Source organism: Rhinatrema bivittatum, chromosome 3 (genome assembly GCF_901001135.1).
Source record: "Rhinatrema bivittatum chromosome 3, aRhiBiv1.1, whole genome shotgun sequence".
Taxonomy (NCBI): Eukaryota; Metazoa; Chordata; class Amphibia; order Gymnophiona; family Rhinatrematidae; genus Rhinatrema; species Rhinatrema bivittatum.
In genome coordinates this window covers 371,530,968-371,555,114 of record NC_042617.1, presented here as the reverse complement: position 1 = coordinate 371,555,114, position 24,147 = coordinate 371,530,968, and the positions used below count along the sequence as shown (strand labels likewise).

Sequence of the window (24,147 nt, the reverse complement as noted above, 5' to 3'; positions counted from 1 at the left end):
TTGTTGGTATTTTTTTTTTTTTTTTAAGAAGTCCAAAAAATCTAGGTATCCAATCTAGGCGTCCCACTCTTAGGCAATACAAAAAAAAAAAAAAAAAAACTTAAGCACACGGCAATGCTCAACTTGTGTGCACAGGTAAGCATGCCGCTTAACTTGGACATACAAAATGAGGTCCGACTAAGCACCCAAAAACTGGACACACAACCTGGACGCACAGCTAGATACACACACTGAACCGATAATCCTGTAGAGGGCAGCACATAGAAAGCACATGAAACGCCATTGAGATCTACCACACGGCACACAGCAAAGAAGCCTCAGAGCGGGGCCTGGTCTATAGAGGCTATTCAACCCACCAGGCTGCCCACGTCCCTCGACCACCCACGTAGCAGGATGAACATCAGAACAGCGCACCGAGCACAAAGACCATGGGAAGGAAGCCCTACACCAAAACACACTTCTCCTCTGTCTATTTTTTTTTTTAAACCTTACCTGAGCTCAGCCTTATCTGGCTGAGTACAGAGACTGTCTCCGGCTATGGGGGGAGAGGGTATCTGCTGTCACCACTACACTCTGATTCCAGCACCTGCTGCCTTTCAGCTGCTTAAACAGTTAAGTCAACACCGGCTGAAAAAACAGCTACTGGACCAAGGCATTCATCTGAGGGACCACGAAAATCACCTCAGGAATTCTCAACTGGGGGAGGGACCATTGGTATCACCACAGGAGAACAGGGTGAATTTATTTTCCTTATTTCTCCATTTTCAAACAAAAGCAATCCCCAGAAGGGACATACATGTCTACTATCTGCTGGAGACAGAGAATACTGGCAGGCTGATGTCATTGCAAGGATGTATATACTGTGATGTCAGTTTGTTCAGTCTCCATAACCCAGTTGTTCTGGATTCATCTGACTGGACACTAAGAAAAATATATATGCATATGTTTATAAAATAAAGTAAGCACATTCATTGAATTGAAAACATTCACATATACTGAAAACAGGTGTTCTAGGACAGCAGGATGTTAGTCCTCACACATGGGTGACCTCATCGGATGCAGCCCGGCACAGAACGTTGTTCTCAAAGAAACTAGCTCTTTCAACATTCCCTACTGCGCATGTACAGTAGTCCTACTGCGCATGTACTATAGTCATCACCCTGCTCCCTAGGCAGACTCCCTAAGTCCATAATATTGCTAATACATGGAGAAGCCAACTCCCAAGGGAGGCAGGTGGTTTTTGTAAGTCTACCATCCTGCTGTCTAGTAGAACACATGTTACAGGTAAGCAATTCTGCTTTCTCCTAGGACAAGCAGGATGGTAGTCCTCACACATGGGTGAATTCCTAGCTATAGGCTGTCCGAGCAGGACAAAGTGGGAAACCAAACAGTGGAGAAGCATTACTAGTCTCCTTTTTGCCTGTGAGATAGCCAACGCACAAAGTGTCCAGATTGAAGAAGAGTTGGGTTCCACAAGTAAAAACCATAGAGATGACTAAAACACAAATTCCTCAGGTGTAGCAGGGGCACCTAAGGCAGAGAAGTGATGCGAGTATGAGCAGAGGCACACTCCGCATCACAGAAAACATTACAAGCAGGGGTTCAGATCAGTAACTCTGACAATTTATTTATTTATTTGGCATTTTTATATACTGCTATTCTTGTAACAAGTTACAAATCACCTCGGTTAAATAAAGTAAGTAGGCTTAGAACCTCCTGGGTATAGGAAAAAGCCTAGAGATGTAAACAAGAGAAGGACTCTTGGACGAAGACCATACATTTTCCGGCGGTGTAGAAAACAAACAAAAACCCCAATGGGGCCAAGAAAGAAGCTGCGGTCCACTGGCATCCGAAGGACAAAAGATCTGTGCAGAAGTGTGTCCATGTGTGACAGATAGGTACAATGGGCAGAAAAACCTAAGCAGCGCTTGGAAAATAATCAGCAACAACGGCAGAGCCTGAGATAGGCCCTATGTGCCAAAGCACTCGATCTAGCTGACCATGCAGGACAGCGTCAAGAATTTCAAGGGATGAACAGCAACCCCTGAATAGATCGCTAGCCCGAATCCTGAGCAGGGAGAAGAGTTAGGTCTGAAGCTCACCCACACTGCACCATGTCAAGGGCATGGCCATCCATCCTGTCTATAGGAACAGTCCTTTAAGCTCAGCATTAAGATGACAACTGGAGAAGAGAGACCCTTAAAGTTTCATCTGGGAGCTACTCTAGAGAGAATCCCTCATGAAAAAGACCTCCTGTGCCAGAGAACGACCTAAGGAGAGTACAACTGCTCGACAGGCTCTCTGAGCTCATGAGGAACAGAGAGCAACCACAAGTAGAAGTGGTGACAACCCTTCTCTGGGAAAACGGAGAATGAAGGACACCCCTTGTAGGGGTGGACAATTGGGCAACCATAAGAGTTGTCCTGGAACTCAGTCAAGTCTCCTCTCCTTGAAGGGAGAGGAGCAATGGGAATCGGGACCTCCTGATCCCAAAAACCTTCAATTCCCTCGAGGAGAGTTGGGGTACAATCACTGATCGCTGAGGTTAAGAAGCAACCAGTCCACCACTGGCAGCTACCCTCAGATTACTGGGTGGAACCCAGTAATCAAATGGAGGAGCCCCAGCAAAAGCAGTCCAACAAACACTTCTGCTGTTCCCTGGCCTCCCAGGAGACATCGATTCAAGAATTGAGACTCCGGCTCATAAACAAGCCAGGGATGGAACCTCAGGAGCTTACTCTCTCGAGGGAGGAGAGGACTCGCAACACTATCCGCCCAGTGTTCACTCCCCTTAGGGTTCGATCAGGAATGCAGTCATAGATAATCCAGTTGTGCTCGCCACAAGGGAAACAAACACACACACACAGTTACACCCATACAGCAGAGGGCAACTGGAGCCCTTCGCTATGAAACACGCTGACCAGTTTTCATACAGTGGTATCCGCTTGCTGGAGCAGGTTGATACGCACTGCCCAAAAGGCAAAGAACAGTGTGTGATGATGCCTTCTCCTCCAGTGCTTCCGAACACTTCATGGTGCAGAATTGGAGAGGAGGCAGAGACCATGATGTGACGATGGTAGAACCCTGGTTTGGTGGGAAGACGAGGAGAATGCTACCCGTCACCCATGAGGTGCACGGAGTAGATGCCTTGCCGTACACAACTACACATGCAGCACTTCACCATCACAGTAATTCATAGCGGAGTGAACAGAAACAGTGTGATGACAATGTTCCCAGGACCACTGGTGCACTGGGCATGGCATGGTGGTGCTTCATGGCATCACTCTCTGAGAACGTTCCAAGAAGTTGGACAAAGCCCTTGCAACTGTGTAGGAAACGGCTCACTTTCCTTTCCCTCAAGAAACAATAGTAACAAAGTCCATGGCGACCGACTGTGCCAGTGAAGCTCTGCAGTTATGTACTGCAGCATCCGATGACATCCACTGGTGCCCACAATAGTGACAAAGCCTGTAGGGCCCAGAGCGCTATCGCGCGTAGCAAAGAAAGGCAAATCAAGGGCACTGAACAACACGGCACCCAGGGCTTTGACGGAGCTTAACCGAATTAGGACTGAGAGACTGTATTATAGCGCCATCCCCGGCTCCACAGGCGCACGCAGACTTCGACCACCCAGTCGCACCTAATATAGCATCCGGTGCTGAAGGCATCGATGGGCTGGTGGTACCAGGAATGCTTGCAGGCAGAGGCTCTGCAGCCACAACATAGTACATCAATGCCCAAAGGAACAGACGACAGCCAGCGCCATCGACTGTCCCTCTGAGCTCATCTATTTGTCCAAAGGTGTCGTGCTGTGAGCTTGATGGCATCTCTCATCAGCAGCTACAGCTGACAATAGCACCACTAGGCCGAACCTGATGACCGGCATCCATGGCCCGTGATCAGCACTCGATCCATCCAAGACGAAAATCCCTCTCACCCGAGGGCTTCAATGGCACTCGTGGGCCCTCAAGACCTCTGGCCTCAAAGATGACTAGGGCGTCCCGAAGCAATCCCAGCACCTTGTTGGTGGTGCTCGATATAGTCAAGAGCAGCAACAAAGGGTACCGGTGGCCAACACGCCCGATGGCCTTCATGGCAGCCCCGCATCCCAATGGCATAGAATACACTGATGGTATCAGGGCAGGTCCGCATCACAACGACATCAAGGGCGCGCCTTGCGATGGCAGTGCAGCCATTCGCAGCATTGGCCTCGAGGGCGGCCACGGCATCAAGGCCACACATCAAGGAATGCCACGGTATCTAGGCCATGCACTTCGACTGCCTTAAGGGATGCTGTAGCATCGAGGTCACATACCCTGACACCATTGGGGGGGGGGGCATGGCCATGCATGGACCTTGAAGGAATAGAGAGCATCAATGCCCCACGATCACCACTGGCATCGATTGCACCATGGGCACTGAGGGCACCACAGGCATCGAGACCACTTAGGCATCGATGTCATCACAACATCAATGGCACCAGAGCATTGATGGCAGCGTCACATCGAAAGCAGCGATGGCATAGGCATAGAGGTAGGCACCAATGCTATTGAGGGGAACCTTGGCGCCTGATGGCAGACCTGGTCCCCGATGCCAGCTGCTACTCCACCACATTGATGCCTACGGCACAGAAGGCCTGTACGGTACAAAGGGTGGTTTCTGCACCTCAATGACCTCGAGGGCATCCCAGCACCTTGATGGCGTGAAGGGTAACCATGGTGCTCGATGGCAAAACTGGTCCCTGACGCATTCCTGACGTCGATGCCTTAGAACAGTGCACTGGTCATAAATGTGCACGGGCAACCATTACTGGGCATAGCACCAACGGGGTGACAGCAAGCTGCTTGCTCAGGCTCCTGCTCATGGGAGGCTATGTCATCCAGGGCTCCTGCCCATGGAAACTAGTTCTTTTGAGTGTGGGGAGGATGAGCTCTCCCACCCTCCACCACCACCACCACAGAAACGGTATGGTCCTCGATCTTGTCACTTCCTGAACTCCATCGATGCCGATCGACCAGTGAAACGATGTGGAACTCCTGCCTGGGTAGAACTCAGGCGAGACCCCAGGCTCAGTGGCCTACACGGATCACCCACAGACAGCACTCAGTCACTCCTGCCAGTAACAAACAAAAAGATACAAAAACAGACAGGACAAGGAGAGAACAAAGAGAGAGACTTGCGGATCCAACCAAGAAACTTAACCACTAAAAGCAAATCTAACACCTACAAATACCGACCTCCCTTTCAACAGGACCAACTACAAAAATCTAGACCTATCCAACATCAATCAAGCGATTCAATCTTGGCACCAACTCACAGAACAGACTGCTAACAAGATAAACCCAGAAAAAACGAGGAATAGAACATCAACCAGCGGAAAAAACAACCCTTGGTTTAACTCGAATCTAAGATCAACGAAAACAAAACTCAGAAAGTTAGAAAAAGAATGGAAAAAATCAAACTGCCCTAAGGACCTACAAAGATACCGAACCCATCTAGCCACATATAAAAACATGATCATGAACACAAAACAAAACTACTACAGCAACAAGATCAAAAACTCAGCTAACAATTCAAACGCCTTATTCAACATTGTAAAGAACCTCACAGATGATAAAAGCTTCAACACCCCAGATGCCAACGCTACCAATCTTTCACAACACCTAGCCACATTCTTCAAAGACAAAATCAGCAGAATAACTAAAACTTTCATCAACTCCACACCTGCTGATAGTCACTTCGAACCTGCGCACATAACACCATGGTCTCACTTCAATCTGATATCTTCCATCATAGCCGAAAAGATGTTAAAAAAAATCAATCCTGCCCGGCATGACTTGGACTCCATCCCTACACGTAACCTGAAAGAGATGGCTCATATAATCGCCCCAACCATTGCCGCCATCATTAACAAATCTCTCGAAGAAGGCGAGATACCAACCATATTAAAAACCGCAACCATAACCCCAATCTTAAAAAAGAAGAACCTAGACCCCAAAGACCTGAACAACTACCGTCCGATCTCAAACCTACCTCTACTTGCTAAATTGACAGAGAAAGCTGCCCTAGCTCAACTAAACGAACACCTTGAAAACAACAAGATTCTACACGATGCACAACATGGATTCAGAAAAAACCGCAGCACAGAAACTCTACTCGTCAACCTATCGAATGAGATACTAAGAGGACTAGACAACAAAACAAATCATCTCCTAATTCTCCTTGACCTTTCAGCGGCTTTTGATACCGTTGACCACGCAAGCCTTCTATCAAGTGTTGCCAACATTGGCCTCACAGACTGTATCCTCAATTGGTTCTCCTCCTTCCTTCAAAACAGATTCTTCAAGGTATCACTAAACAACAATTCCTCGAAACCCCTTCCTCTTGAAACCGGTGTACCTCAAGGATCAGCTCTATCTGCAACCCTCTTCAACATATATCGTCTACCTTTATGCCACCTCATCTCCAGCCTTGGATTAACATTCTACATGTATGCAGACGACATCCAGTTCATCATCCCAATTACAAACACAATAGAAGACGCCCTCTCCACTGCAGCAAAACATCTAATACTAATCAGAACCATGCTAAACAAATTAAAGCTATGCTTGAACATGAATAAAACTGAATGCATCCTCATAGGAAGAAACATTCCAGAACAAACCATCACTACACACACCCTTACAATAGACAACATCAACATCAAGTTAAAAAACAATACAAAGAACCTCGGAATTTGGATTGATAAAGACCTCAATCTTAAAAAGACCATCGCAACCAAAACCAAAGAGGGTTTCTACAAACTGCAAATCCTGAAGCATCTAAAACCACTCCTACACCATCAGGAATTCCGGGCAGTTCTACAATCGCTGATACTCAACAGCCTCGACTACTGCAACGCACTCTTACTAGGGATACCCAAATCTTCACTAAAACCTCTCCAAGCTCTACAGAATGCCGCTGCCAGAATCCTAACAGGAAAGAAAAAAACAGATCACATCACCCCCGTTCTAAAAAGTCTTCACTGGCTCCCAATCGATCAGAGAATCGAATTCAAAACCCTCACTCTAGTACACAACGGAATACACAAAACAGAAAATAACTCACTTTACAGCATGATAAACCAACACAACCTCAACGTCTCACAAGATCTACCAACAAACTACTACTGGAAATACCAACACTGCCTTCGGCTAAACTCACTGGCACAAGAAACAGAGCCTTCTCTATCGCAGGACCTCACATCTGGAACTCCCTACCACAACACTTAAGCACAATAAATGACAGCAAATCCTTCAAAAAAGAACTGAAAACCTGGTTATTCACAAAAACGTTCAGAGACGGCGTAGGCTAACCCCCTAACACCTCTTTCAACTTCACCTATACAAGATAAACTCACCACGAACCCATGACGCCACCATCCTTCCCTTCTTCCTCCTCCCCCCCTGCTCCCCGTCCACCCCTTTCCTCATTCCCTCCTCACCCCCCTCCCCTGGCAACGCTCCTCACCACCACCCCTCTAACACATAATCCTGTACATAATTTCATATGTTCTTCCCAGTTCCAACTTGCGTTGGCTTAGTTTCCAATTTGAGCTGGCTATGCTGGCAAAGTTTCTAACCTGCTCTGGACAACCTCGCTCAAATGTTGCTCAAACGTTTAAGTTCAGTCACTGAATATCTGCCATTTATTTCGAGGTCACAAAAACCTCTGTTTCGTTCCTCTATTTTTCCCTTATTCCGTTCCATGTAACCTACCTTTGTTCTTTTGACCGTTCTATGTAACCAATAGTTCCATTGTAAACCGGATGTTCCTTTTTGACCGTTCTATGTAACTAATTTGTTCTATTGTAAACCGAGGTGAAGGCTCATCGCTAAACCTCGGTATATAAAAAACCTCAAATAAATAAAATAAAAATAAATAGACTCTGCCAGACTGCACAAGGGCTAAGGCCCACCATGTGGCTGGCAGACAGAGGAAAGACAGAAAGAAAGCAAGCTACCGTAAGGAAAGAAAACAGCTATAGCTCTAGAAAAAAAAAATCACTTACAAAAATTGTAGACAAAGAGAGCAATTCTGAATACCATGACATAGACGGCTTCTGCGACTACACGGCTCCACAGGAAAAAAAAAAAAAGAAAGAGACTGAGGGACTCTGCTTAGGGGGCAGGGTTCTGACTACAGCTGCACATGCTCAGTAGGGCAAACTGAAAGCTCTAGGTTCTTTGAGATCAAAGTTCCATGTCAGGCTCCATCCGATGATGTCACCCATGAAAAAAGCACCCACAGAAAAAGCAGGTGCAAGTATCTGCTGGTACCTTGTGGAAAGCTTGTGCAAAAATTATGCATGATACTTTAGTTTTGAAAATTAAGTCCACAGGTGATTATCCCAAAACATGGAGTTGGAAAATTGCCCTAAATCTCACTGGCTGGAGATAGGAACCTGTGCTCACCCAGCTGGCCGACATTCAGTCCCATGGTGTACATGGCCTCTTTAGTCCACAGCACTGTGTGGAACTTTCCTGCAGTCACTCCAATAACAGTTCTTCCTTTGAGATTTTTTGCCTGAACCTGCAGACAAACAAACAATGGAAGCAATTTACATTTCAGATATGAGTTTCTGTAACATGCAGTTATACAAATCTCAACTAAACCAATTAATAAAGGGCTACCCACTGAAAGGGAACACTAAAAACATTAGAGAGTCTTTTGAAAATTACATTTGGCAAAATATGGAGTTACTTTCCTTAACAGGCGTTCTCAGAGGATAGCAGGTCAGTCCTCACACATGTATATCATCATGAGATGGAGTCTGGCAAGGAACTAGGACATCAAAGCTTCTAAAAGCTTTGAACATGCTCTACTGGGCATGTACAATCCTGATCACTCCCCACACATCTCATGCAGGGCCCCCTCAGTTTGTGATAAAGCTAAGACTTTGAGAAACCAATGCCAAACAAAGCAGGGAGAGAGTGGCAGTAGACTCAAATTCAGACTGACTAATACAGGTTACATCTTATAAGAAATTGTCATACTGGGTCAGAACAAGCCCATACTGGGTCCATCAAGCCCAGCATCCTGTTTCCAATAGTGGCCAATCCAGGCTACAAGTACATGGCAAGTACCCAAACACTAAGCAGATCCCAGGCTACTGATGCCAGTAATAGCAGTGGCTATTCCCTAAGTCAAGTTGATTAATAGCAGTTAATGGACTTCTCCTCCAAGAACTTATCCAAACCTTTTTTAAACCCAGGTACACTGACTGCACTAACCACATCCTCTAGGTAATCCTTAAGTCCTATCCCTTCATATATGGGGTCAGGTGACATAGCTAGGGAGTGTTAACCCACTGCTCCCTAGTGAATCCACCCTATCTTCACAGAAACATCTGTTTTAGAATGCAAGGTCTCCCCCCCCCAACAAAAACAAACAATAATAAAAATGTGCTTAGAACATTGCATATCCCTTGAATTTTTGCCAGCAGCTTCCATTTATGCAGGTTTACCCATTTTTTATTCCTTCGCCCTCCTCCCTCATACAGAAATAATTGTAACACACTTTCATAGCAGACCGTAGAGCGTGAAGCTTTCAGAACCTGACACATATGCATCTCGAATCCCACCCACAAGTGTCACTGTTATGCTGTGACTAGAGTTTCCATGCCCCCAGAGCTCTCTGAAGCACCCTCAGTCCAATGAGAAGCCAAGTCAGAGAATCAAGCCACTAGTCCCAGCATGGCAGTGTACATCCAACCTACAATGATCTTACCTGTCTAGGAACATTGCAACTGGAAGGAGGCGGCAGAATGCCCAGCTGATGAAATGTATTTAAACCAAAGGTGTAAACAGATCCACATTCTGTTAAAACCACCGTGTGATCTTTGGCAGCTGCCACCTGAGAACATGGGTGGCCCATTAGGCCTTCTACCAGTCGAGGAACCTTGAGCACAAGTACATTGGAAAAATAAAAACTGAAATATCATCCATGACCATTTACCAAACATTCTCAGTCAAAAATATTGTCAAATCTCACCACTAAGGAAGTCATAATTTAATTAAATTTGTTTAGTTTAATTTAAAAACTCTTCTATACCGTCGTTGAGTTAGATAACCATCACAACGGTTTACAGAAAGGCACGATAAAGAAAAATATGAGTGGTACAGATTACAAATGTAAACATGTGCCATCATAGCATGGTAACATTTTAGTACAATAAACTATGTGTTTAAGTTAAGTCTATCTGTTTGTTAGGAAATTAAGCGGTTCCAATTTAACATTAATATGCATTTGTAGGTTAAAAACAACTGCTTGCTTGGTGCATCCTTATCAATCAACTGTTTTTCTCCTTATAAAAAGCTTGTTTGAAGAGCCAGGTTTTCAGGTTAGATTTGAATATTTTTAAATTTCTCTGCAACCTTATTTCGAGTGGCATGGAGTTCCATAGCACACGACCAGTCAGTGACAGTGCTCTTTCCCTTACTTGAGTAAGGCGCGCTGATTTAACAGAGGGGACAGTTAGTAGTGCCTTATTAGCAGATCTCAGGTTTCTGTGCGGGACATGTACGTGCAATGCTGTGTTAAGCCAGTCGGCTTTTTCATCGTGGATTAGCTTATGAATAATACTTAGTGCCTTATATTGTATTCTAAATGCAAATGAAAATATTTTAAACAGCTCCTTCAGGAACAGAAGCAAACTATGCCAGTATCTTCCAATAACAGAATGATTCATTTCTAATCAAGGTTTCTTTATTTTATCAAGAATAAAAATCTAAGGGGTAGATATTCAAATGCTACTTAGCCAGATAAATCGGACTTATCCGGCTAAGTGGCTGCTGCTGCTGAATATCTGGCTATATCACTTAGCCGGTTATGTGACTTAACCTGCTAAATAGTTAGCCATATAGTCAGTGGGTGAGTAATGGGCTGGCGCTATTTATCCAGTTAATTTAGCCAGATCAGTAGCAATATTGAGCCTTATCCCATTAAGTTAACCGGATAAGTTAGGCGTGGCCCACAGCAGGTTTAGTTAGCCAGATAAGCCAATCGGATAACTTTAATACTTATCCGGGTATACAGTCAGGGCACTGCTGTGCTGCTGAATATCCCATGTAAGTTAACCGGATAAGTCTTATCCGGCTAACTTTCATAGGTGGAAATATTTTAATATTGACCCTAAATATTTCAAGATGCTCAATATGAAAAAAATTATATGTATTCAAAATGTATAAAACAGTTTGCAGAGAAAGGCTACAAACATAAGGTGAATAATTCTACAACAGAAAAGGGATATATCATTATCTTAAAGATATAAAACATACTAACTGAAAACTGGACTTATTTTGGGCCAGATATACTTATCTGGCTAAATTAACTGGATAAATAGCGCCAGCCCATTCCATTTTGTGTCTATGAGAATATACTTAGTACATCTCGCTCTTTGTTAATGTAACCCTTAGTGGGGGTTTTAATCCCAAGGGCACACAAACAGATTTATTTTTCTTCAGGGCTGCTCTGGCTGGCAATTTACATCCCACGCTCAACTCTTAATCCTGGGGGGATTCTTTTTATGGGGGGGGGGGGGAAGCTCTCACTTATGGCCTAGATGCTGGTGTCTTGCTTTCAATGTGGGTAGATGTTAAGTGCATCCCAAGGAGTGAGATGCCAGGACAAACCAGACAGGGCTCTGGGTGTTAAAGTTTACCGATTAATAATCATTAAATTAAATCCATTTGTCCATAAAAAAAGAGATGTTACATCTGACTGCTGGTACAAGTGTATCACTGCATAGGGAGGTGTCATTTATTCAGACCTTGCTCCCATTGTGATTTTATTTGCCCAAAGCTCACCCAGCAGCTATCCAGGAATCCTATTGGAGGGGTCCCCAACTTCACAGTAAGACAGTCCTACCTTACTCCTCTCCCCGCCCTAGTCCCATCAGTGAATATGGATTAGGGTCTCCCAATCTTGTTCTTCCATCATTAATTAGTTTATATTGCTGGGGACTTTTTTGGGGGGAGAAGTCAGAGGGGATCAGGCTACCTCAGCATTGCAACCCAATGGGGAGGGGAGATCCAAAACCACATACTGTTCAGATCCAATAAAATACTTCTAAAGTTAAAACTTGATACTTCTTCTGCCTTCACTGTCTCTCTTGCAGCAGGATCCATCACTGGGGATTGTCCACCTAGGGTTTAGAGCAAGCTCACAGGTCTTTGGTCTTCTGGTGAGAGCCCTTTCACCCCAAAAGGGTACCAGGCGAAAAAAAAAAATTCTCTCTCTTCTGTAATTAGTAGAACCACCCTCTGGCAGGAAGTACATGATGAGGTGTCACTTCCAACTAACCATCTGGGTGAAGCTGTGAGGCCTCAGAGTGTAAACCTTAGACATCTTTACCCTTCCAATGCTTTCTCAAACTGATTCCCCAAGTGCCCTAAAATGGCTGGGCTAAGTAGTGTTGAAGCATCCAACCACAGCCCTCCAGGTGGGAGGGACTGAAGGAGATGGATGGCTCCTTAACAGTGCATCCTATACAGAGACAGTGACATCTGGTAGCCAACCCAGGGGAGAGGGGTTGCCACATTAATATTAATACACGTTGTACTGTAGTACATCAACAGAAATTGTTTCATTATCACCGAAGAAAATTAAAATGCTGTATTATATAAACTGATTGTATAAACCCTAGAATAATATAACATGAAATAATTATAGAATAGGAGAAGACCTGTTATATGGATGTCAATTGTCTGAGTGTACCTTCATACGATGCTGAATGCAGCTATCGTGACTGTGAAGCCTGTGTATAGGCTTTAAAAATCATTAGGTACCCCAGTGTTTGGATGCAGACTTTTGTAGTGTTCACTGTCCACTGTGCAATTGTTACCGGAATGATCACGTAGATACTACTTCAATATTCTGAAGCCATTTTCCTTTTCAAGCCTTCCTTCCAACTTCCACAGAGGAGATACATGGTATCTCCTCTGTGGAAGTTGGAAGGAAGGCTTGAAAAGGAAAATGGCTTCAGAATATTGAAGTAGTATCTACGTGATCATTCCGGTAACAATTGCACAGTGGACAGTGAACACTACAAAAGTCTGCATCCAAACACTGGGGTACCTAATGATTTTTAAAGCCTATACACAGGCTTCACAGTCACGATAGCTGCATTCAGCATCGTATGAAGGTACACTCAGACAATATAACAGGTCTTCTCCTATTCTATTGTATTATATAAACTGCCATTTTGACAAAAAAGCTGTTAGATAGGTCGTACCTTTGCATAAGATGCACCTGTTTGTACAGTGCGGTTAACAGCCCAGACTGAAGGATTACATAAGAGAGATAAGTTGCAGTCACTGAAATAGCTGAAAAAACTGTGACATGCACTGGAAAATACGATAGTAAGGAATGTCTACATTTTTCTGTTACCCAATGTCAGATAAAGTATGCCTAGACTGGGTGATAGATTATGTATGTTAGACATTCTGTATAAACACACATAAAAAAAATAATGTACCACGTATGTTAATTCATCTCCATGGCCCAGACGACCTCCTTGGCCATGTCCACAAGTGTAAACCAGACCCTTCTGAGACAGAAACACTGAATGAAATTCACAAAGTACCACCTGAAAAAACAAATGTGCATTAAATTCAATTGTAAAACCTACAGACTATGACATTACTTCACTAATAAGTGAATTTGTCACTAAAAGTGTGAGGAATCAATTCAATTAAAAAGTGCTTTTATGGAAAGGAGAAAAATCTCAGAAGACACAGATATCACTTAGAAGATTATCAGCTCAGCCATTATAATCATTAGTCATAAAAATCTCCTGGATAAATAACTCGTTAAATTCATAATAGTTGTATTGAACACAGCAAATGAAAGCTTGCAAAGTAAATTTGAATATTGTGATAGCACCTATCTTGAACAGTTGTTCCCAGATAGGACTGAATAATGCTCATTTGTGTTGTGGCTCTCTTCTACCTCACCACCTAAGAGTGGGAGTAACTGCTCTTACGCGTCTGCTGCAAAAAATGATTCAGTCCAATTGTTGTGAAACAGCACAACAAAAAGCTGGTTCATCAACAACTATGGGTTTTGCCTCATAAACCTTGGAAAATACAGCAATATATTAGATGACATTCGGCTATTCTATGCATGCATCAAGTGTTTCATGAGTCTCCTACTTTTGCATTGAAAAAGGATTAAGGATTATGTAGTAAAATCGGCTCTAACTAGGAGATACTGATTGAGCCCATGGGGAGTGCTGGCACTCTTCCCGTGGACAATATGGGGATCTGTGCTAGATCATTTAATGGAGATGAAGTTTTTTCCCCCAACTGCAGACCTTTTAAATTAAGACAACATACTTCCTGTATGTCTAAAGGTGTCATCTATTTAATCTGGTGTCCGTGCAAATTATTGTACATAGGTTAAACCACTAGAATGATAAAAATAAGGATACAAGAACATTTGAGCTGTATTAGATGCTGACAACTAAAAGCTCCCCCAACAGCACATTGGATAGAGCACAAAAAAAACAGTAAAGATTTATGTTTTGGAAAAACCATCAGTTCAATCCTAGGGTGGAGACTTTGGGCATTGGTTACTGTGTAGAGAACAATGAATATAACACCACTACTGGGGGGCCTCAATACAAACAGTAAATGGGCAGTTTGTATTAAATTTTTAGTCATGTGAAATGTTAGCACTAGGAACATCAACAACATGACTATTACTTGGGGATGAAAATTCTTCAGTAGCAGTAAAAAGTGTTGGTTTCAAGCACCGCCTGTAGGGTACTGGGTTGAGGCACATTGGGTGATTTAAGTTTTCCATCATTTTGGTTTTGAAACAGCCATCAGTTTGATTCCATACCTCACCACAGGGCCTCAATAGAGACACTGCATTGGAAGGATTATGAATATTAACAGCTTGACTATTGCATGAAGATAAAAGAATTCTTCAGCAGTAGTAGAATGTATTAAAATAAGATGCCCTTTGTAGCATTCTGGGTTGAGGCACATTAGGTAACAGGTTTTCTACTGTTGTTTTGCAATATTCACCAGTTCAATTTCACAACTGGGATCTTACCCTGTGAGAATTCTACAGGAAAAAAGAAAATTATTTTCTGAGCAATAACATTTTTTTTATTTTTATGACTGAGTATATTAATAGGGGTTCCTGAAGAGAAATATATGCTGGACAATATTTGATCACATAGATGATTGTGTCCCAATATGATATTATGAACCTTATAAAAGTATGGACTCTAGCATTAGAAGTTATGGAAGAGGGTGACGTTGTCAGATGGATCTTTGATTGGTTCTTACATATTTTAAATGGATCCATGCTGAAAGCATATTAGCAACTCTGCATGAAATTTACTAAATTAAATATACAGCACAATGCCCACCATCAGTTAAAATCTCATGTGCAAACTTCCTGAATTGTAAACAAAGGTTCTCTCCATGCAATCATGTCTTTACCACTTCTCATCTTATAACAGATTGGATAACTCAAACTCACAAGATCTTATATAGGACAAGTGAACCAATCCAGTTTTGATAACATCCTTCACAGTCATTTTAAAATGCGGCCATTGTTCAATTTGTTCCATTACATTCCAATTGGAAGAGTTCATTCATTCAAAAACAGATCAAAGTTTTTTTGAAATATTTTACTAAACTATTCTTCTAGTTTTGCTGTTTATGTTATGTGCCCATGCTTGCTATTGCATGTGGGCAAAGAAAAAAAAAAAGTCATTCAGATTCAAAATGTCAGAACATCGCAGATGTTTAAAATTTAAAATACAGCTTTGGTACAACATTGTTTGGAAAAGGCACTTGCTTTTAATGATCTCAACTATCTTATTTTAGGTTAAGTGAAGAGATCACCTGGGACATGATCATGAAAAAACAATGTTTACGACTGAAATAACATCAGATTTTTCGATTACAGTGGTTTGAATACTAATGTTGAGTGGAGTCTGCTTTTATAAGTGGAATAAGTTTCATTATGGAATGTACAGGATTTGTTTTGAGTTCCAGTTTTGCCCAAACTAAATTGGTTCACAGTAAGTCAGTTACAAATATGCAACAAATACACTGAAGGTTAAACAATATTTTTTTTTTGTTAACTAATATATTTTTTTGATAGACCTCAAGGTCCGAGGTCTCTTTCTTCTTTTACATAATATTAGTGAAGTCTTGTACTAAACATAAGTAACTATTTTTCAACAAAAATGTGAGTAAGCAATTCAACTATTAAATACTATTATTGTTTCCTCACACTTTTATTGAAAAAGTTAGTTACTGAAGTTTGGTTTGGTTTTTTTTAATCTGTATTCATTGGCAAAAAAATTGCATATCATCTGTAAAGTCAAATAAACTTAAGAGTATAAAATTACATATGCACACAAGTGATAAAGGATATAAATTCTGAATATCAAAAATAAAGCAAATATAGCTGACAGTTGCAATGTTTGCTCTAATAGAGACTGGCCTCTTGAAAACACATTTGCCTTATGTGTACATTTTTTTTTTTAAGTAAATAGAAATTAAAAAAAAAACAAACAAAAAAACACAACAACCTATTATTCCAGTTTGAAATACCTGTTTAATATAAATTCCAGTTCTAGAAAAGAGATCCACCAACTCAGGATGATGTTTGCTCTGTTGGCTACTATGACCAAGGGTGAAATTTATGTTGTCTCCCCAAGTACAGATTTCTGTAGGGTCTGAAACAAAGTAAGATAATGGTAAGAAGTGAATTACACACATATATACAAATTCATTTATCTAAAGTACAGCTCATGACCAAGTCACAGATCACCCTTTCAAATAAAATGGATATTGTAATTTTACTGCAATACAAGAAAGTGGGGATTTTTTTTTTTTCCAAAGCATGCTACTGTCTCAGGCCCAAATCCAAACCTGACCATATGGTTGCTTACAAAACCAAAACACCTTAAAAATAATTGATAAGAATAACCAATGGAGGATGTATGTATTCAGGGAACATCTTAGCTAGCTAATGGTTGTATTCCAAATCAGGCCCCACAAAAGAAGTTCTGAAGGAAAATCTATGACATATTTCCTGAACTTCTAACACTCACGGCAATGACAGAACATTTCCACAAAAAGGAAAATTGGTTCTCACCTGCTGATTTTCGTTCCTGTAGTACCACAGATCAGTCCAGACTCCTGGGTTTTGCCTCCCATCCAGCAGCTGGAGACAGAGAAAGTTTTACTGACACTTAACCTGGTGTGCCATCTACAGCCCGTCAGTATTGAACTGTACCCAAGCCAAGATGGAAAAGTATACCAAAACTCAACAAAACCTATCCCACATCTCCCACCGAACGAGCAGGAGAAAACACTAAATCTGAACGAACCTTATACCCAAATAAATCAGCGTGTACAAACAAACATCACCTGATCCAGGAAAGGCCAATTGAAAATACTTCAGATTATATATAAACAGCAAATATTGGGCAGACTCTCCAAACCCAAGCAAGACTCTGGACTGATCTGTGGTACTACAGGAATGAAAATTAGCAGGTGAGAACCAATTTTATTTTTCCAGTATGTACCCAGATCAGTCCAGACTCCTGGGATGTACCAAAGCTTCCCTAAACCGGGTGGGACTGCAAGAGTCCCGCTCTAAGTACACTTTCCCCAAAGCCCATGGTATCTGGAGCCTGAACGTCCAGACGATAATGCCTAGAGAAAGTGTGCAATGACTTCCAAGTAACAGCCCTACAAATCTCTTGTGATGATACGGCCATTCAGCCCAGGATGCAGCTTGCGATTGTGTCGAGTGAGCCCTCAGACGGGATGACATATGAGAATTCCCTATAGCCATGGGAGGACTAAGACATCGACCTCTTCTGCCCTGTGCCCTCTTCATAGACTGAAGAACCTTGGAGCCTTGGTATTCTTGCAAGTTGCCATGAGATTCATGCATGGAACTTGTACATAATATTCTGTACTTTAATAAGAATTTTAGAACAAATATAATTTTTAATATTTCATATCTTTGGAAGAACAGGAGCTATCCTTCAAGATGGGCATAGCAACACTGTGTCTTGTAATCTCTGGTACACGCTGTTATTTTATAGTTTAACCCATACATAGAAAATGCTTGTGAGAAAATCCTTCACCAATTTGTCAAAGTCATAACCTATACTTATCTATCCTGAAAACAATCTCCTCCCACCATAAAAGTTCCTTTATCAACATGGCTTTGATGCACTTTGTTTCTTCTGATCTCCTTTTCATCTTCTGTGTTGTGTAAACAGATAGTAGGTCTGTGTTCTGAATAGATAGTAGGCCTGAATTCTGTTGCTGGTGCCAGAACTTTAATTAAAGCTGTAACCTCTGGGAATCTTCATTCACCTGGCTCCTGTCAGTTGAGATAGGAATCCGTGAGACACAAGCTTGTATTTTGGTTTCGTGAGAACCAAGCTTCCTTGTATTATGATTTAAATATTGCCATTGATGCCCACCTGGCCTTTAATTATAGGCTTTGCAGAGCCTACAAGTTTCCGAGATCTTCCACATTCTTGAGTCTGAGGTGGTCAGAAGTTCACTGTATCTCAGCAGTGTCAGTGTGAATCAGCCAGCTGAGGATTCTGGTACTGGCTAAATGAGCCAAAGTTCTGAGCCAAAGTTCTGAATTATATCAAACTCCCCACCTGCGACGAATCAGGAGCATGGTTTCCTCTGACAACTTCCACTCCCCAGGATCCAACTGTTGTCGACTGAGAAAATCCACCTGGACATCGTCCAACCCCGCTATGTGGGAAGCTGCCAGCATCTCCAGGTGGTGCTCTGCCCAGTGAACTATCTCTTGGGCCTCTTGCACCACTACCCGACTCTTGGTACCTTCCTGCCAGTTGAAGTAAGCCACCATCATTGCACTGTCCGACAAAACTCTCACTGGCCTGCCCTGAGCAAGAGGCAAGAAGGCCTGCGATGCTAGACGCACCGCTCTAGTCTCTAGATGGATGATGGACCATGATGTCTCCTCTGGAGACCAAGGCCCCTGCGCCACTTCAGCCTGACACACAGCACCCCAACTGAATAGGCTGGCATCAGTTGTGACTACTAACCAATTCGGAACCTCCAAGGCCAACCCGAGGCTCAAATTGTCCTGACACAGTCACCAATCCAGACTGGACCTGGTGCTTTCCGTAAGAGGCAGCGGCAGATAAAATTGCTCTGATACGAGATTCCACCAAGAGAGCAAGGCCGACTGAAGAGGCCACATATGAGCAAATGTCCAAGGGACCAATTCCAAGGTTAAAGCCATAGACCCAAGAGCCTGCAGATAATCCCAGACTGTGGGAAGCGACCTGCTTAGCAAACTGCTAATCTGACCCTGGATCTTGACAATCTGCTCATCGGTAAGAAAAACTCTCCCGAGCTCGGTGTCGAAATGCGCTCCCAGAAATTCCAAAAAACTTGACGGTTGTAAATTTGCACAAAAGCCAGTTAATACCCAGCCCAGGGATCATAAATGCTGCAACAATATTGTTACCACCTGATGATAGAAGTCCTCTAACTTTGCACAAATCAACCAGTCGTCCAAATACGGATAAACCAAATACTCTCCTGCCGAAGAGCTACTGCTACTATGACCATCACCAAAAGGCGCTGTTGCCAACCCTAAAGACAGGGCACAAAACTGAAAGTGACCTTTGAGGATCACAAACCTGACAAACCTTTGATGAACCGGATGAATTAGGATGTGGAGACTGGCTTCTCTAGATTTGACCAAGGCCTAAAACTCCCCTTTGCGCACTGCAGCAATCACAGACCACAACATTTCCATCTGAAAATATGGTACTTTGAGTGCCAGATTCACCTTCTTTAAATCCAGAATCAGACGAAGTGTCATCCTTCTTCAGGATTACAAAATCAATGGAATACCTTCCTGTTCCCGTTCATCGACCAGCACTGGTACAATGGCCCCCAACAGATGTAGACAATTGACAGATTCCCGAATTGCCCGCCTTTTCTGCTTGTAAGTGCAAGGGGACCTTATGAATACATTTTTTGGCAGTCAACTAAATTCTAAAGCATAACCGTGTTCTATCACACTTAGGATCCACTGATCTGACGTGATCTTGACCCACTCCTCGAGAAAGATGTTAACCAAGGATGTTAATTCTTGGAACGGAGGAGTGGGCTGGCCTCACTTCATTGGGAGGACTTGGAATCGGTGGCTCCCTGACCAAAACCATTTCTACGGCCTTGAAAGAACTGACTCAAAGACTGCTGCCTGCCAGCACCTTGTCTCTGACCTCCTCCCGAAGGACAAAACTGCCGGGAACACCAGTTGGACTGGAAACTAGCACGTGCTGAAGAGAAACATCTGCCGGCCTTCGGCTTATCCTCCGGCAGCTTGTGTCCTTTACTCTCTCTGAGAAGCTTTACAAGCTCCTCTAAGTCCTCACCGAAAAGCAGCTTCCCCTTAAATGGAAGCAATCCCAGCTGAGGCTTAGACCAAACATCCGCTGACCAGTTCCTTAACCACAAAAGCTTTCTAGCGGATACCTGAGACATCAGAGCGAGAGGGAGTGCGTATGAGATCATACAAGGCATCCGCTCCATAGGCCACCACGGCTTCCAGCTTCTCGGCCTGCTTTGCTTCCTCCAGGGATAACAACTTATTGGACTGCAACTGCAGTACCCCGCACAATCCGACCCGAAACATAAAACTGCTACATACAGCAGTGCGAATGCCCAACTTCCTATCCTGCATATCCTTAAGCGCTGCCCATCCCGCCACCGGAATTTTTGTCTTTGTCACTGTGGAAACTGAAACAACAACTTCCGGCATCCACAAAAGATCCACAGTGTCTTCTGGCAATGGATACAGTTTCCCCATGGCTCTGCAAACCTTCAAGCTGTATCTGGAGTCTCCCACTCCCGAAGTACTAACTCCTTCACTGACATGTGGAAAGGAAACATCTTGGTTGACCCCCTAAGGCCCCGCATGAATGGATCTACTCCCTCATGGTCCGAATCAACCTGGGGTACTTTAATACCTAACTCATTTAGAACACATGGTATTAAAGGGCCACAATTCCTCCCGGCGAAAAAGACGGACTACCTTCGGATCATCTTCCTCCACCGAGGGTGCTTGATCCCATGCGTCAATAGGGTCCGTGCCATCCAAATGAGGATGCACCCCAGACAGATCTACCACCAGGGGATCATTGACCTCTGAGCTCTCCGAGGCATTATCAGCGTTCCCCGGAAGGAAATGATGCGCCAGCATGCTCCGAACTCTGCTCGCCCCACCAGATTGAGAAGAACATGACCTCTTGGCCATAACTGGCTCCTGCAGGTCCAACCGCCCTTTTAGCCAGAAGAGGTTTGTGCATAGGCAAATAAAATTCAGGGAACAATCCTCTGATTCTTCTGGATCCTGCTCCAGGAGGTCTTCCTCCTCCTCCCCCAACAGAGGATCCCGGGGCCCCAAGGACCTTCAATTTGCTGGCGACAGTGGTGGAGGCAGGGCAGCGTCTTTGCAGGCCCTGTCAGTTGCGGGGGCAAAGGAAGACAAAATCAGGAAGGTACTTTCGGGCTGCTCAGCTCCCCCCGCACTGCCCACGGAGGATCGCTGCCTGTCCGAGGCTCTCCGAGCTGCCTCCCCCCCCCCCCCCCCCACCAGGAGACGCAAGAGCAAGTGCCAGTAAGGGAGAGGTGCATGCATGTGTCCCCACATGCTGCACACTGCCCGCCGTGCAGCTTGGAAACATAAACCACAGTGTCTTTTTTTTTTTGGAATACAAACACCGCTCAGAGCTGACCACACTGCTGAAAGCCGATCTCAAGCACACCTGACAACCCCTGCAGAACACCACGAACCTGAGCACCCGACTGCATAAACAGCAAAATAAACCGAAAGAGAGGCTTTTAAAATTGTATTTATTTATTTAACTTTATACATGTGGCTGCAGGCTCCAGCTGTCCACCTGTGGGAAGGAGGAGAGGGAACTGGCCCCACCAGTTATCTCCTTCCTCAAAGGGTCAAGGATCCGGGCAGACCAAGGGATTTCCAATACCTCCCGCTAGTTTGCTCCTCCACCTGAAAGGATGGTCCCCACCAAGACCTACTGACCTTCAGGGAGGACTAGGTAGAAATTAAGAGTAATTCTAAACTCCCTCTTAATTCCTTTTTTTTTGTTTGTTTTAGAATTCTCAGACTGCAGATTTTCACACCTTCCATCTGCTGGAGACAGAGTAATAAATACTGACAGACTGCAGGTGGTATACCAGGTTAAGTGACAGTGTCAGTAAAACTTTCTCTGTCTCCATCTGCTGGAGGGGAGACAAAACCCAGGAGTCTGGACTGATCTGGGTACGTACAGGGAACACTGTTCTCAAAGAAAAATCAGAAAGCAATAGACTTCAGATTCTGCCATGATAGCCACAGCATCTGACAGTCAATTATATTTAGCAAATATGTTAGCCATTCATTTTTCTTCATAGAAGGTGAACATCCATGACCAAACTCAAAGCAACCTGAATACCTCACATGCAAACATGAAATATTCTTCATCATAAAAGAGATGCTCTCAGCAGAAGCATGGAGCTTTCCCCAAAGAGAACCATCTCTTGAATGGTTTGGGTCTAAAACCATTTATCCGGTCAAGCAAGCACTTTATTCTGACTAGACAAAACAATATTTCTCTCCGTCCTTCTTGATCTGTTGGTCAGGAGAGGTAGAGCAAGAGAAATGCCTCATTTTCAACTGGATCCCAGAAGCATAATGAAATAAATTTGCTCACAGTCAATCAATGGCAGCAATAAGCCTTCAGCTCACATTTTCTCCTTTAGTCCACTACTCTAACCACTAACCTCCTTCCCTGTTCAGAGTATGAGGATTCACTTTTAACTCTACTCATTTAACTTGTTCTCATGTACAACTCATTCACCTAATTAACATTTAAAAAATATAATCACATGTGAATAGGATTTCTTCAGATTTTAATAAGCTAATCTGCCTACTGTACATACACCCAAAATTACTCCAAAACATTAAAAGGTTACATAAACTATTTATTTTATATACCTTTATAGTATATGTTAGAATAAAATACTAACAAAATATGTCATGAAATCTGAGACCTCATTAGCTGTTACACAAATGACATCTGGCAAAAAACAGCTCAGAACTGGTACAGTGTCCTCTCTTATTAACATATGGGCGAAACAAGGATGTCATGAAAAGCTTTTCCTATAGCAGGGTTTGACTGAATAAGATATGCTCGGGAGAACAAAAAAAAAAAGTTCAGATTTGTTCAAAAGAAGAATCACTGCATTTTGTTATCACGCATGTGTTACAGACCTCGATTCTTGGAACAGATAAACCATAGGATCTCTTACCACTGCTCTTGTAAACTACATGAGCCGGTCTGTCCTTCATGACAAGGTCCAAAGCAGACAAGCCTTCTTTGTCCTGAACACAGAGACTGCAGCCATGCTTAAAGAAAAAAGAAAAAAAAAAAAAAAAGGTACATGAACACACACCCCACGCTCACTCGATTACTCGTTTCTTTAGTGCTACACGATATACGCAGCATGGTCCTTAAGGATGGGTTAACTTAAGACAGGCAAGGTTACTTTCACTTGGGACTTAGAGAAAAGATGAGAACAGTAAACAGTTTTCAAAAACTGCTAATAACAAGCACGAGAACGATATCAGAAAGCTTAGCAGGAGACTGACAAGTACTATGGGAAGTATTTAAAATATGAACTGTGTAATATAGATTGATATATCCTTCACACGTGAAACTAGCACTATGAAGCACTATGAAAACTAAACCTACCAGAGAACCAGCCAGCACAGATGACATCATTCCTGGGAAAACGAAAGTTAACTTGGTTTTATTCTCTGCTAATAATAACAAGAGGCTCCTGCCCATAGTAACAGGGCACACACATATGCCTAGAATTTATTAATTGGCTATAAGATAATGGGTGGGCATTTGCAGACATCTGTTGATTGGCTGAACGAAACCCTTAAATTGCTGAGCACACACGTCAGATCTTTGTGCAGGCTCAGATATACCACTTGTTTTGTGTTGCTTCTGCTCCTGGAGGAACCCCGCCTTCCTCCATAAAT

General features: G+C 43.2%; 1 protein-coding gene across 2 annotated transcripts in view; it reads right to left on the bottom strand.

The window, feature by feature from the left end:
• Nucleotides 1-24,147, bottom strand: part of IBTK (inhibitor of Bruton tyrosine kinase) — a 263,811-nt gene that overhangs the window by 205,173 nt on the left and 34,491 nt on the right. For both annotated transcript variants that reach the window (XM_029595548.1, XM_029595549.1), the window contains exons 3-7: nucleotides 23,409-23,505; nucleotides 16,620-16,744; nucleotides 13,517-13,627; nucleotides 9,769-9,939; nucleotides 8,454-8,571 (exon numbers count right to left, since the gene is read on the bottom strand). In XM_029595548.1, coding sequence (XP_029451408.1) covers nucleotides 8,454-8,571; nucleotides 9,769-9,939; nucleotides 13,517-13,627; nucleotides 16,620-16,744; nucleotides 23,409-23,505 — 622 coding nt within the window. The remainder of the gene's footprint in view (nucleotides 1-8,453; nucleotides 8,572-9,768; nucleotides 9,940-13,516; nucleotides 13,628-16,619; nucleotides 16,745-23,408; nucleotides 23,506-24,147) is intronic.